The sequence below is a fragment of the Lissotriton helveticus genome, chromosome 2_1 (genome assembly GCF_964261635.1).
Source record: "Lissotriton helveticus chromosome 2_1, aLisHel1.1, whole genome shotgun sequence".
NCBI classification, from domain to species: Eukaryota; Metazoa; Chordata; class Amphibia; order Caudata; family Salamandridae; genus Lissotriton; species Lissotriton helveticus.
Genome location: NC_136059.1, coordinates 1973343377 through 1973357877, shown reverse-complemented (window position 1 = coordinate 1973357877; position 14501 = coordinate 1973343377). Strand labels below are relative to the sequence as shown.

At 44.3% G+C, this 14501-nt stretch overlaps 1 protein-coding gene across 2 annotated transcripts in view; it reads left to right on the top strand.

The window, feature by feature from the left end:
* The window catches only part of LRBA (LPS responsive beige-like anchor protein), a 2244423-nt gene that overhangs the window by 267754 nt on the left and 1962168 nt on the right, over positions 1 to 14501 (top strand). For both annotated transcript variants that reach the window (XM_078676915.1, XM_078676916.1), the window contains exon 11: positions 7813 to 7946. In XM_078676915.1, coding sequence (XP_078533041.1) covers positions 7813 to 7946 — 134 coding nt within the window. The remainder of the gene's footprint in view (positions 1 to 7812; positions 7947 to 14501) is intronic.

The window sequence follows — 14501 nt, the reverse complement described above, 5'->3', positions numbered from 1 at the left end:
TGAGGGTGTGCGCATCACCGAAGATAGCGCAGAAGACTCCAAATACGCGTTACTTCTGTGTCTTGACGACTGCTCCTGTGACTTCGAAGCTCTCCGTAACCAGGCAACAGCTTCCCTAGGCGTCAGCGAGGAAACAACGTGAGACGGAGGCCAACAGCAGAACGCACACATACGTCATACGCACTCTGCTCGGCTCCTCACTGAGTGCTGAACGTCATCATACGGGCCCCGTCACAACAGGTAAAGGATCTCCGACTAGAAAAAACAAAACGGAGCAGGACTAGCCTTCCTGCCCAGCCCGCGTTTAGCTCCGTTCAATATAAGACGACTGCCAAGACAACGTAAGTCAAAACAAACTGCCCCTTCTTGATCCCGCTGCTGCAGACATACAGAAAAGTGATGGCCAAAAAAGTCCAAAGCACTCAGCCAGCTCGAGCCACGGTCACCAGATCGGCACCTCTTGACCACTCCTCACGTCTCCGAAGGTCGCTCTCCTCCGCAGTATGACCGCTGACTGGGTTTTCTTTAAGATGGGTTCGGCAGTACTTGTCACCGCGTTGCCACATAAATTGTAGTAATAACGCTGGTCACGATGTGGTTAATTGTAGAGTTTTATTGCCACACAAGTACTGCGCAGCAGCGGACCGGGAAACCGATCTGCAGAGACAGGCAACTGTCAACATTCAAAGTTAAACATTCTAAAAGGGAATGCCACCAGCGAGCTAAAGGAGCACAAGCACGCTGAAACTATGAAAGGGGAATATTACAAATACTTAGAGCAGTATCCACAGATCAAGGTCCACTGTTGACTAACTGTCATAAGATCCTCTGGGAGAAGAGAGACAGACATCCATTGTGTGCAGTAGCAAAGTAAGTGTCAAGTCTATTCCATAATTGCCTGTGTTGTGGTTTCCAGGGGGAATGTTGTAAAGCAATGTTATCAGCGCCCCTAATGTGTGATCCAGTTCAGCCAGGATTTTAAGAAGGTGGGTGCAGTGTCTTTCCAATTGGACTGAATTGATATACAAGCTGATATTAATAATATCTTTAACAGTAATGCACCTGATTTGGGTTGTCCCTGAAGGTCACCAACTCCACTCATACTTCCGGCCATTCACTAGATCTTTTTGTTACAAATGCACGGACCTTCAGGTTAACTCCCCCTTATCACCTAATTTGGCCATATCACTTAATTTTTAGCTTTCAGATATCTATCAATGCAAGGCATACTAGCAGGAATAAGGAACCACAAAGACAGAACAGGCAATGGAAGAGATTTTTTTTGAGTTCTCATTCTCCTCTAATTTTCCCAGTCTGTACATTTCAGAATTCTCAAACATTAATTCTCAAACATTAATAGTGCGCTCAGATCTTTTCAAAGGTCTTTTACTCAGACCTAGGATACAATTGCACCTTTAAAATCTAATTGCTGCAATTCCACCTGACCTGTGGCTTTATGGTTCATGGAGGAACGTAAGCAAGAGAAATTAGCTTGTAGGAAACTGGAGAGGAGATGGCATATATCCAAAGCTCCCTCTGGCAAAATGACCTACAAATCAGCCCTAAGTAGCTACTCCCAAAAAATTAGAGCCACTCGCAAGTCTCATCTCCTGAACAGAATTGCCGGCAACTCCACAAAATAACGTTTTAAAGTTCGTAATGAGTTCATGCGGCCAATTGCCTGCATTTCCCATACTCCAGTCTCGCTGGAACTGTGTGATGCCTTTTAGCATTTGAGGACAAAATTGAGACTATCTTCAGGAACCTCACCAACTGCCCCTTCCTACTGACTCTTTGCCCATCACTCTTTTTACGTACAACCGTCCACTACTCTGGAGCATTTTAAATCTATCACTCCGGAATTAGTTTTAGACATGATGAGCAAGGTCAAGTCAGTTTCTCCCTATGACCCTTCTCCTCTACACATAATGGTGGCACTTGTCAATCCTCGGCTCCCCGCTATCACAGCACTCTTTAACCTTTCCCTTGATACTGCCATTCTACCCCAGGCGTGGAAGGTAGTCCAGATCACGCCACTATTAAAAAAATCTAATGTGCATCCTCTAAATCCTGCAAATTTATAGGCCTATTTCTCTTCTTCCTTACCTTAGTGAGATCATGGAAAGCCTGGTAAGCCAACAAAACGCGCCCAATATCTTGAAACCAATACTCTTCTAGACCCGGCACAATCTGGATTTAGAGCTCCACATAGCACTGAAACAGCATTGATGGGGGTTCTTGATACCATAAGACTTTCCCTTGACGAGAGCTGTCCAGGCATGTTGGTGCTGTTTGATCTCTCGGCTGCTTTTGACACCATCATGATTCAAAGACTTTCTGAAATTGGTGTCGGAGGTAAAGCACTTGACTAGCTTCAAAGCTACCTCAGCAATCGTTCCCAGACCATCAATCGAGGCCCCTTTAAATCTAGGACCATGACATTGAGCAGAGGAGTTCCTTTGGCCTCTTCACTGAGCCCTCTACTTTTCAATGTCTGTCTCATCCCTTGCTCAAGTAGTAAGGTCTTGAGATTTCGGTGTCATCTCATATGCAGGTGACACACAACTAATTATCTCCATGGGCCCAAACCCGGACTCTAATAAATTGAAGTTCAGTGAATGCTTGAGGAAAATTGCTTCCTGGATGTCACACAATTGCCTACAGCTCAATGGTTAGAAGTCTGATATCGTGCTGTTTGGCATGGCCCATGACTTCTGGACGATTGATTGAAGGCCACCTGAATAAGGCACCCGGCTCAACCCAAAAAGGTGGTCAAAAACCTAGGCATTTTAATTGACGACAGCCTCTCTTTGATTGAACAGGTGAAATCTACATGTTGTGAAGAGCATTTAAATGGCTGCCTCTCCACACAAGAAAGACTCTCACGCAGGTGCTCCTGGTTAGCCGCCTGGATTATGGAAATGCCTTTATGGCAGCGGTTAATGACCTCTTCCTGTCTAGACTTCAAGTAGTCCAGAACACCGCAGCCCATCTTGTCCTCAATCTTCCACCTCGCACCTCTTCTGAACCTGCTCTTAGATCACTGCACAGGCTTCCTATCAGGAAGCAAGCGATCTTCAAGCTTCTGTGCCTGGTACATAGATCTCTTTCAGGTAAAGGGCCGGTATGTCTGTAAAACAAGCTCCCAATCGATCACCCCATCAGAAATCTCAGATCCAAGGATCAATTCATGCTCTGCTCACACCGTATAATTACAGTCCAACATGGTGGACGGTCCTTTTCATACTTGGGCCCTTTTCATTGGAACAGGCTTCAGTTTCATAGTCATGTCTGCTGATTAAGTCCGTTTCAAAAAGCTAATTAAAACATGGCTTTTTCTGATCGTATTTCTCCCTTTTCTCTCTTCTCTGGAACTGGAATTTTGTCTGTTTTAATAGCTACTTAACTCCTGTTTTTTTTTTTATTGTATCATCCTCTTTTACTTTCTTCTCTGGAACTGCACTTAAGCACTGAGATACCCCAGCGGGGGTGATTTGTGCGCTATATTAAGTTCTGATTACAAGTCAACACAACTCAGATCAAAACACTGGCTAACTCTGATTCCAGTCCTGGGAAAAGCCATGGAGAGCAACCGAGGGCTTGAAGCAAGTTATAACCTTGCACTTGATGGGCTTTGCAGTGCATTCCTAGGTTCAGACAAATCAGCGGGCCGTTGTAGATTTACTCAAAAATCTTGATTCCAGAAGCCTCCAAATATTAGCAGTTTATAGTGCTAACGCACTCAATTTATAGCGCGATGGTTGTTTAAACAATTTGAGCCCAATTTCAAATACTCTGCAGTGTGGGCGAAAATGAGAGCCTCACGGGTGCCATTTTAGAGTGTGGTATGTTGGCGCGGCGATCCTTTAGAAAAGCGATATTGCCAGGCAAAAGACTTCACCGAATGCAATACAGGAGCAGGGTGCAGCTAGCGCTTAAGTAAGGAGACATGCAGAACCTACCTTCATTTAGTGGTGAATGTTTACAGTACACACAGCCAGATCGGAGGCAGCGGCCATTTGGTAGCTCGTATCCTGAGGCCTGGGGAACCCCAGAGTTCTCGATGGATTAAAGGTCACAGAATATAGTTGTTGGTAGTTCTCTGCATTACTGCATACTGCACAGCTTCCGAGCACCGTAGTTGTCGGTGACCAGGTGCATACGAAAATAGGAACGTAAATCCTTATCAAATGTCCGCACCGGTGGGAGTGGCAGAAGTATGCTGCCATCGCCTCGTCATCCAAGCCACACCACCCTCACTCGACCTGTTTGATGAAGCCTTAAACACATTAAGCTCTTAAGGACCTAAATAAAATCAGAAAACCTTCATCTATGTAGCGCACAGGAAGAAACGGAGTCAAAAACTGAAAAATGATGTCCATGTCAGTAGTTCTGCACGGTGAACCATAAAGCACAACCTGGTTGATATTGTCTGTACTCTGTTGATTTGCCACTCCAATTATACTGGCACTACGTCTGTTAACCTTTCTCTATTGCTACCACACTCAAGCTGAGCAGAAGGAAGAATTAAGCAAATGATCGCAATTACAGCAAGGCTCTCTTGGTGATGCTGAATGGTTCTTCCTTTATCTGTAGCATCGCTTTGGACCATTTAACTGCAGACATTTAAAGGGAGGCATGGTATTCACAGATTATATAGCAAACAGAAGGAGATGATTGACGGAGTGCTGAAACTTTTCAGACCCGCCCCCCCCAGTCACAAATCTGGGTTGAATTCATCATCATTCTTTAGCTGACTTCACCACCCGAGTTCAGACTCAGCCATATGCAAATCAGTCTTGACCCTGTGCCTCTCGGGAACGATCTAGACTGAACTGCCAAGCCAGGTCTTCCCTGGACCAGAAACAAGCATCCTGGGACCGGTTTCGGGGTAACACCCTATATCAGCCAGGCTAGCTTGAATCCAGTGGCAGAGTGAGCAAGTTCATATAACTTAACAGCTTTTTGTGTTGGCTGCTGGATAGAATCGTACCAGGTGGTGCTTGATTACAGATGCATGGACATGCTCCAGAAATGGAGACCGCTTTCGATCTGATCTGGACAAAGCTGTTCTTTGATTATTCTTTGCATTCAGATTGAGCGGTCTTTATTTGTTTAATATTGTGCATACTTTGAAGAGAGGATTGCTGGAAAGCGATTTTCCATGGTTGCATTTGCATTGTTTGGATAACCGACACAATACACACAGATACTCCGGGGTCCCGCACGTGGGTGGGGATTATTCAGTGCTTATGACTTTGATGAGTATACCCCTGAAAGAGAACTAGGATTACAGGTAAATAATTTATCCTTCTGTTTTTATCCTGTTTACTCTATAGCACCATCTTGGAGGCATTTCGACTACCTCCCAGCACAGTAGACACCATGGTTTAAACATTTCTGCTTGTTATCCATTTGGTCCTGCTACTATCCCTACCTTCAATTTGCCTAGAGCCGCCGTACTAGCTTTACGTTCTGATCTCTTCCTCTAGTACAATGTATGGAGGGGGAATTCCCATATGAATTGCTCAGTCTCATCCTTTTTTCCATCTGCAGGGGTATCGTACGATATCTGGCAGTGCTCAGAGAAACCTTGTGCTATATCTGATTCTCATAGGAATCGGTCCCCCTGTCATGTCTTTAATTTCCTTCACGCTCCTATTCTTTTCTTCTTTTCTGTTGACAAATGTGAATAATTTGCCTGCCTAGAATGTACTTGATAAGGAAATCATAGCTAGAAATGGAAACATAGAGTGGTGCACAGTGGAGAATAACTGGCCACAAAGGTTTTGTGAGGTTTATTTAACTGATGCTGCATGACCACAAAGTATTTCTTCAGAACACTGAGGTACTGTGACCTGAAAAGAGAGATGACCTGGGCCAGTAGATGATGAGCACTGGGAGATTAACTAACCTTCATACTTATGTCTTCTAAAGTCCAAAGTTCTGTATTATATACACTGCACAACAATGAGGATCAAGTAAATGGCAATATTCTACCTTTCACCATCATATAAATAAGGATGTTAAAATGGGAAATGCTGAAATAGGTAATGGTGAATTGAGAATGATCCCATTGCAAAGTGTATGTCAAGACCATTAAAAAATGTGTTCTCCTGGAAAAGATGCTACACATAGGCAAAGGGCTTGCGGCAAGTTTATTCAAAGGAGTAGAGGAAACGGAAGAAAAGAATGGGGAAAGGAAGATTACTAACAGGAGAGACTAAACCAAATTGGCAAAAGCGTGCAATAGAAGTGGACTGCTTTGGTGGACAGCCAAAGTGTAACTAGCGGGAAAGCAAAGGGAATAGGTGAAATCGAATTAAGCAGTCAAGCCACAACACCAAAACCGCACCTGGGACTAGGAGAGCAAGTGCTTGTATAGTCTACCAAATTTGAAGTTGTTATGAAATGTAAACTCACCAAAGATTTCTGAAAGGCAGCCTAAAGCCTCCCTTTCCTTGGCCAAATACTCTCTTCTTCTCTTGATGTCTGTTGAAAAAGTTTTGTTTTTTTAAAAATAATTTTTATTAGAACATGAGAAGAATAGTAAAGCAAACATTTTACTTGTCGATTTTCATAACATATAGCATGACCATGAAAAAAACATTTTTTAAGGAAGCATATACAACCATTCATACAGAGCATTTCATATTACGTTTTCAAAAAGCACTTAACCTAAACTACTTACTTTAATAAATTACATTAAATAGAATTAAAAATTAAAGTGCAAATATATAAAGTACCATGTGCCTATTTTTTTAATTTTTATATTTTATATATTTTTTAAGAAAAAACCCTGTTTACTACAAAGTGCTATGTGCATATATAGCTTATATATTAACTAATTTATAATCCTCAAGTTTCGGCAGTGAATCCATAAGGAGAGAAAGAGCACCATATACCTTTAAATCTTGCTACCGCTCCAATACGTTTGGCATAGGCCTCTTCAAATTTATATGTCCAAATCATTTTATTAAACCATTGATCGATGCTAGGTTGTGAACTGGTTCTCCAGTTTTGCAGAACAAGTGATCTAGCAACTGCAATGGCAATTAATATAAAATATTGCGATTTTTTTTTTTTTTTGTGAAGCATTTCACTGCTGCTGAAGAACCAAATTACACCAACATGGCTGATGGACAGATTTCCAAAGATAAAATTATGGATATTTCCTCAACTTCCTCTTCCAGAATTATTGTAAATCATAACATTAAAAAAAATATGTAACCATCCCCCCTCCCCCTCTCTGTTACAATGAAAACATTTATTTGGGTAAGTTGAAAACATTTTAGACCGTTTCAAAGGAGTAAAATATAATAATCATCTATATAAAAAATGAATTCTTTTAAAGTTGGCATCTCTAAGAGCTTTATTCACTAATTAAGCTGAGTCCATTCTTTAGTATTCAACCTACAGCTTGTCTCTGAGTTAATTTTTTGCAGTTCTTTTATCAGGGCCTCTTCTGAATCGGCTTTTGAAAAAGGTTGACATAGTCGCTGCAAATCTAAAAATTGTTTGCTAAAAAATGATTTGACTTACATTTTCATGTGTAATTTTCTGGATGAAAATCTGTGTTTTTCAAGAGACATATTTTCTGTACTTTACCTTAGGGAGAAAACCAAGAACTTCACACTTCTGTTCAATAAATACATTAAAACAATGGATTAATCACTACACTGAAATGTTCTATTTCTGTACCACAACGAGTTTTGAACCTTCCTGAAACGTCTTTGCTTCATATAGGTATCACTTAAGAAGTAGAGGTTTGTTTTTTTGTAAAACCGAATTGATTGGTTTGTTTCTGAACAGGACGTGAGGGCTGTTTTAACCCACTCGATCCAGTGTGCTATGCACTCCATTGGAGGTGTCCAGGTGCTGTTCCCTCTCTTTGCCCAGCTGGACTTCAGGCAGTATGCATCTGACCAAGTCGACACAACCGTGTGGTGAGTAGATGTGGGATCCTGAAGAATTTACACTAGAAATGTTAGAGCAATGGTTCATCAATTGTATTGAGAAAATAGCTCTATTGAAAGTACTAAAATACTTTTAGAACATATTGATGTGCTTGTTGGGGTGTTTAGCAAATGGTCTATGGCCTGGTCCGTCATATTTATGTTGCTTGTTCGGTAAATGTTTCCCTCTACCTAATGCAAGCAGTGCATTCCTGTACACATATTCTGAATGAAACAGCTCTTCAGCATTTTCTCACATTAATATATATGTATTTTCTTGCTGTGGATATATGCGACGCAATGAATTTGTTTTAATGCTGAAGTGCTCAAGCCGGTCCGTATAACTTTTAAATAGGCGCATCATAGTTCCTAAAAGCTACAGAAATTTTAAATTCATAGCCACTTTTCAGAGCCTGCTTGACCATCCAAGAGAAGTGCCAAATGGGGAACCCTGAGAACAACGCGGCCAGAGCAATGCGTTCGGGACACCGCAAGCATAACTATGCTTGCCCTAACAACAACGCAGATGCGCTCTAGTGTTCGGGATGGGCGGGGACTCAGGAGAAGCATTGGAACAGGAAGCTCTGGACCCGTACGGGTAAATGGGGCTGTGGCTGGGTCTGGCGGGGTTGCTTTCCAGGGGGTACTTTTAAGAAGGGGACATGTTTTTAGGCCTCAGGGCGGGGGTTGGGTGTGTTGTAAGGGCTTGGTTTGGGGTAGTTTTTTTCAAATGGGGCAGATTTAGGGCTCAGTGCTTGGGGTGAGATCAGGGTAGTTTTTTTATTTGTGGCAGGGTTTTAGGCCTCAGAGCAGTGGAAGGGGTTGGGGTAGTATCTGAAAGAGAGACGTTAGTGATAGATTCCTTACCTTAGAATATTCCCCAGGCGTCAGACTGGATCCGGAAAGTTTTTCTGCTCAGCAGTACCCCTGGGCATTGGTAGGTGGCGTTGTGCGGCTCTGCGTCCGTCACTAGCTTCGTAAGCGCCGGGATGACGTCACCATGACTACTTAGGCGCCACCCATGCGCGCTAACGTCAGTTCTTTCTTTTTCCACGCCGAAAGCGCAGATCGGATTGAGCACGTACCTCAGTCATTTTTTGACTACTTTTTGAGACTTTTTGTCTCTTTCTCTTGTCTCCTGGTGCACGTAGGGATGCCCGGCTTTAAGTCTTGTGGGTCGTGCCGCCGTAACATGTCGGTGGCGGACCCCCACGATGTCTGCCTCAACTGCCTGGAGACCGACCATGACTCCCGCGACTGTTGAGCCATTGCCCCGAAGGCCTTGCAGGAGCGGCGCCGCAAGTTGCGGGAGGTCCGGCACTCCTCTCACTGCCGCTCCGGGTCTACGGGCCGTTTGCGGGACCGGAGCCGTCGCTCCTCGCACTCTAAGTCTTCGCCTTCAGATTCCAGTCAGCGACACCATAAAAAGAAGTCGAAGGAGAGTGTTCGCTCTCTGACGTCCTCCTGTCGTTCCCGGGAGGCGGACGAGGGGGACAGTGGCTCCGCCCCTGCGGTTCCTCTGGAGCCGGGGAGTCCCGCGGTCTTCCCGCTATACCCGGGTCCGTCGGCGACTCCCGAACAGATTCAAGAGTTTCTTGCTGCCATGGGCCGCCTTTTTAGGCCCCGGGCTCCCGCTGGCGCGCCTTCGGGCCCCTCGGTCCCATGTCCAGATCCTGTGGGCCCGGTGGCTCCACCACTGGCGCCAGCCCCGGCACCACAGGATCCTGCGCCTCTGGCACCACAAGGTGCAGCGCCGCTGGCTCCGAACCCGGCGCCGCCCTTGGCTACGCCACAGGCCCAGTTCTGGGTGCCGTTTATCCCACCTCTGCCCCGGTTCTCGGACCATTTCGTTCCGACCTGGGATCCGCATTGGATACGGCTCCGACTCTGCCCCCACCGGTGCCGATTTCGGCACCGTGCCCGGCGCCGCTTACCCCTTCTCCGATTCCGACCCTGCCACCGCGGCCGGCTCCCTCTACCCCGGAGCCGGACGAGGACTGGGACGGCTCCCAGGACCCCCATGCACGGCAGTGTGACTCAGAGCAGGATTGGGTAGACGACTTTCAAGATGCGGGCGAACTTGATGTGTCTTCTGACCCAGGGTTTGCCTCCCCTCCACCTACCATGGAGGAGGGTGGTTCCTACACTACGGTGCTGCGTCGTGCGGCGGAGGCTCTCCATCTCGACCTCCCTACGGTGGCCCTTAAGACCAACCTCCTTACGGAGGTGCTCCCGACGGCGTGTACGTCGTCTGAGCTGCTGCTCCCTTTCAATGGGGCCCTTACCGAAGTCCCCTTGGGCACTTGGTCGCGGCCAGCCTTGGGGGCATCGGTGGATAAAAAACGTCCCTAGGCGTCATCGCCCGGCGCCTGGTGATCCTGTCTTCTTTTTGTAAAGAAGGGGGACCCCTACTAATGATGCATTCACTACTTGTAGGGAAACATATAAGAACTTTCTTGCAAAACAGTAAGTAGTGAGATATATTATTAAGCCAGAAACCCAAGAAGAAACTGAATAATTACAAAGTTATTATGACATGTAGTAAAGAACTGATGAAGACAACAATTATTTTTATGGTATAAATTGATATTTTTGTTTTATTTCAATATTTTTTAGCATTTTTGTAGAACATATTTAGTTTATAAAAATATACATTTCTAAGTTAAAAAGTACGTGATAAACATATTGATTTATCAAGTGAGAAAATACAAAAAGGAAAATACAAGGTGGACAACAAAGATGACTCCGATGTTAAATAGGGCTTGAGTGTAATAAGCAAAGCGGTAGATGGGACTCTACGCGCGTTTCGGCATTAGCCTTCTTCAGGAGTCCGTCATTTGCAGTGAAAACATAGACACAACACTAAAGAAAACAATTGAAAAAACATGTCACATACCATAAAACTCTTATTAGTTTATCTGTTCATTCTATACACAGTATATCAATCTTGGGTCTAGGTCATAATTATTAATAATAACAAAATTGATATTGTGATCCTGTTTTGGATTTAGACATAATAAAGGCAGCTATCAGATAATGTATCAGTTATTAAGTTTTAAGTCACATCAATGGTCACATTCCTCTGTGCATCTATAAACTGTACAGCGGATCATTTTATATTTTTGTTAAATTCTACTAAAAGAGAAGTGGTCTATTAGATATAAAAAGTAATAGCCAAGATTAGGAAGATAGAGAGAGATGAGAATATACGCTGTATTGAAAAAGTTAAATTGAAAAAATTAAATCGGTGAGGCATTAGATGTTTATAACTGGCCATTCTGACATTTGGATGGATATAGTTTATTATCTCATCCTTCTACACAGGGAAAGAGTTAACAGACCAAAAAATTAAAAAATATGGGGATTGAAGGTGTTGAGATGTTGTTGTAAGATTTACTTACATAGGATTGTTAAGGTACACTATTCTTCTGTTGATATTCGTTGAGAGAAACTCTTGAGGATTATCTTTTTCTTTATTCTTCATATTTAAAACAGAAGAAAAACCATTTTTTAACATCCATTCTGGCTATCTTGTGGTGTATACATCAAAGACAGACTGTTGTAATATTCTGAGAAGATATTACATGTATACCTATTTATTGTATGAACGACCTTGGTATCTTTCTGAGGGCACTTGCTTACATCACCATCTTAATTAAGAGGATATTGAGCAGTGGAGCCAGTGGCAGACCGGTTATGCCTTAGTGAAAGCAGAGAGAAAAATAAATGAAATATATAGGGGAACCACATAAGTATCTAAGATAGGAACTATTAAAGAAAATAAAGAAAACAAAGCAAAAACTAATCCCAATTACCTTATCTTATTATTCTGTCTTGACAGAAAAGGGTGTGCACTTAATTGTACCTTAACAATCCTATGTAAGTAAATCTTACAACAACATCTCAACACCTTCAATCCCCATATTTTTTTATTTTTTGGTCTGTTAACTCTTTCCCTGTGTAGAAGGATGAGATAATAAACTATATCCATCCAAATGTCAGAATGGCCAGTTATAAACATCTAATGCCTCACCGATTTAATTTTTTCAATTTAACTTTTTCAATACAGCGTATATTCTCATCTCTCTATCTTCCTAATCTTGGCTATTACTTTTTATATCTAATAGACCACTTCTCTTTTAGTAGAATTTAACAAAAATATAAAATGATCCGCTGTACAGTTTATAGATACACAGAGGAATGTGACCATTGATGTGACTTAAAACTTAATAACTGATACATTATCTGATAGCTGCCTTTATTATGTCTAAATCCAAAACAGGATAACAATATCAATTTTGTTATTATTAATAATTATGACCTAGACCCAAGATGGATATACTGTGTATAGAATGAACAGATAAACTAATAAGAGTTTTATGGTATGTGACATGTTTTTTCAATTGTTTTCTTTAGTGTTGTGTCTATGTTTTCACTGCAAATGACGGACTCCTGAAGAAGGGTAATGCCGAAACGCGCGTAGAGTCCCATCTACCGCTTTGCTTATTACACTCAAGCCCTATTTAACATCGGAGTCATCTTTGTTGTCCACCTTGTATTTTCCTTTTTGTATTTTCTCACTTGATAAATCAATATGTTTATCACGTACTTTTTAACTTAGAAATGTATATTTTTATAAACTAAATATGTTCTACAAAAATGCTAAAAAATATTGAAATAAAACAAAAATATCAATTTATACCATAAAAATAATTGTTGTCTTCATCAGTTCTTTACTACATGTCATAATAACTTTGTAATTATTCAGTTTCTTCTTGGGTTTCTGGCTTAATAATATATCTCACTACTTACTGTTTTGCAAGAAAGATCCTGTCTTCTTTACCACTACCCCCACACCTGAGAGCCTGGTCATTCAGGCCTCGACATCGCAGAGTGCCTTTCCCACTGCTCCGCCGGATAAGGACTCGAAGAGGCTGGACCAATATGGCAAGAGGTTCTTCTCCTCCGCCAGCTTGGGGTTGCGGTCGGTTAACACCACCTGCTTATTGGGCCATTACTTCCACGCGGTGCGGGATTCGGTAGCCGAGGTCCTGCCTCATTGTTCTGAGGAGGTCCAGGTTGTCCTTTCCCAAGCGATTGCGGAAGGAAAGGATGCGGCGAAGTTTGCCATCAGGTGTGGTCTGGACATCGCTGATTCTTTGGGCAGGGCGATTTCCACGACTGGCGTTGCGACGCCACGCCAGGTTGCGGTCTATCGTGTTCTCCCCCGATATCCAGGGCTCGCTCATGGACATTCCCTTTGATGGCTCCCGCCTCTTTGGCGACAAGGCTGACAATGCCCTAGAGCGCTTTAAAGACTCTAGGGCCACAGCCAAGTCTTTGGGTCTTTCCACGAAGAGCCCTGCCACGCCTGGGTTTAATTCCTTTTGTGACCATGGTAAAAGCACCCAAGCAGGCTCCTCAACAAAGCGCGGCTCTGGAAATGGCTTCTGCAGGGGTGGGTCTGGTAACCAGCGAGCGGGTCAGTCTACCTCCACCCCCGCTGCTTCCACCTCTAAACCTTCCTAATCTGAGCTTCAGGGAGCACCCCACATCGGTAGGGGGCAGGGTCCTTCACCAGCTCCACCACTGGCGCGAAATCACATTGGACAAGTGGGTGCTGCAGATAATCTGCCAAGGTTACTCGCTCCCCTTTCTGTCCTCCCCTCCAGCCATGCCACCTCGGTACCACCCATGTCGGGGGACCATTTGGCTCTTCTCTGTCAGGAAGTCACGGCACTGCTGTCCAAGGGGGCCATCGAGTGCGTTCCCGGTAAGGAAGTAGGGAGTGGTTGTTATTCCCACTACTGGCTGGTTCCCAAGAAGGAAAATGGGGGGCTTGCGCCCCATCATAGATCTCCGGACGTCAGTCGCTTCCTCCGGAAGAAGTTCAAGATGCTGACTCTGGCTCAGGTCCTGACTGCCCTGGACCCTGGAGACTGGATGGTAGCGTTGGACTTGCAGGACGCATATTTTCATATACCCGTCCCGCCGGCGTTACCTGTGATTCACGGTAGGCTAGGAGCATTTTCAGTTTGCCATGCTGGCAGGTGATGGCAGTCGTTGCAGCTCATCTGCGCTGGTTTGGGGTGTCCGTCTTCCCCTACCTCGACGACTGGCTGTTGCAGGCGGGCTCACCCCAGGCAGTTGTCGCCCACCTCCAGACTACAGCCGTCCTGCATTTGCTGGGGTTCTCCATCAATGTGCCGAAGTCGCACCTGAGTCCCTCTCAGAAGCTCCCATTAATCAGAGCAGTACTGGATTCGATGCTGTTTCGGGTTTATCATCCCGAGCAGCGAGTCCGGGATATTCAGGCTATGATTCTGCTCTTTCTGCCTCTATCCAGGGTTTCAGTCAGGATGACCCTCCGGCTTCTGGGCCTGATGGCCTTCTGCATCCTGCTGGTGACACATGCCAGATGGCATAGGCGGGCTCTGCAGTGGGACCTAAAGTTCCAGTGGGCACAGCATCAGGGCAACCTGTCCGATCACATCCAGATCTCGGAGGGCGCTGCACGATAGTTGCAGTGGTGGCTCACGAATCGCG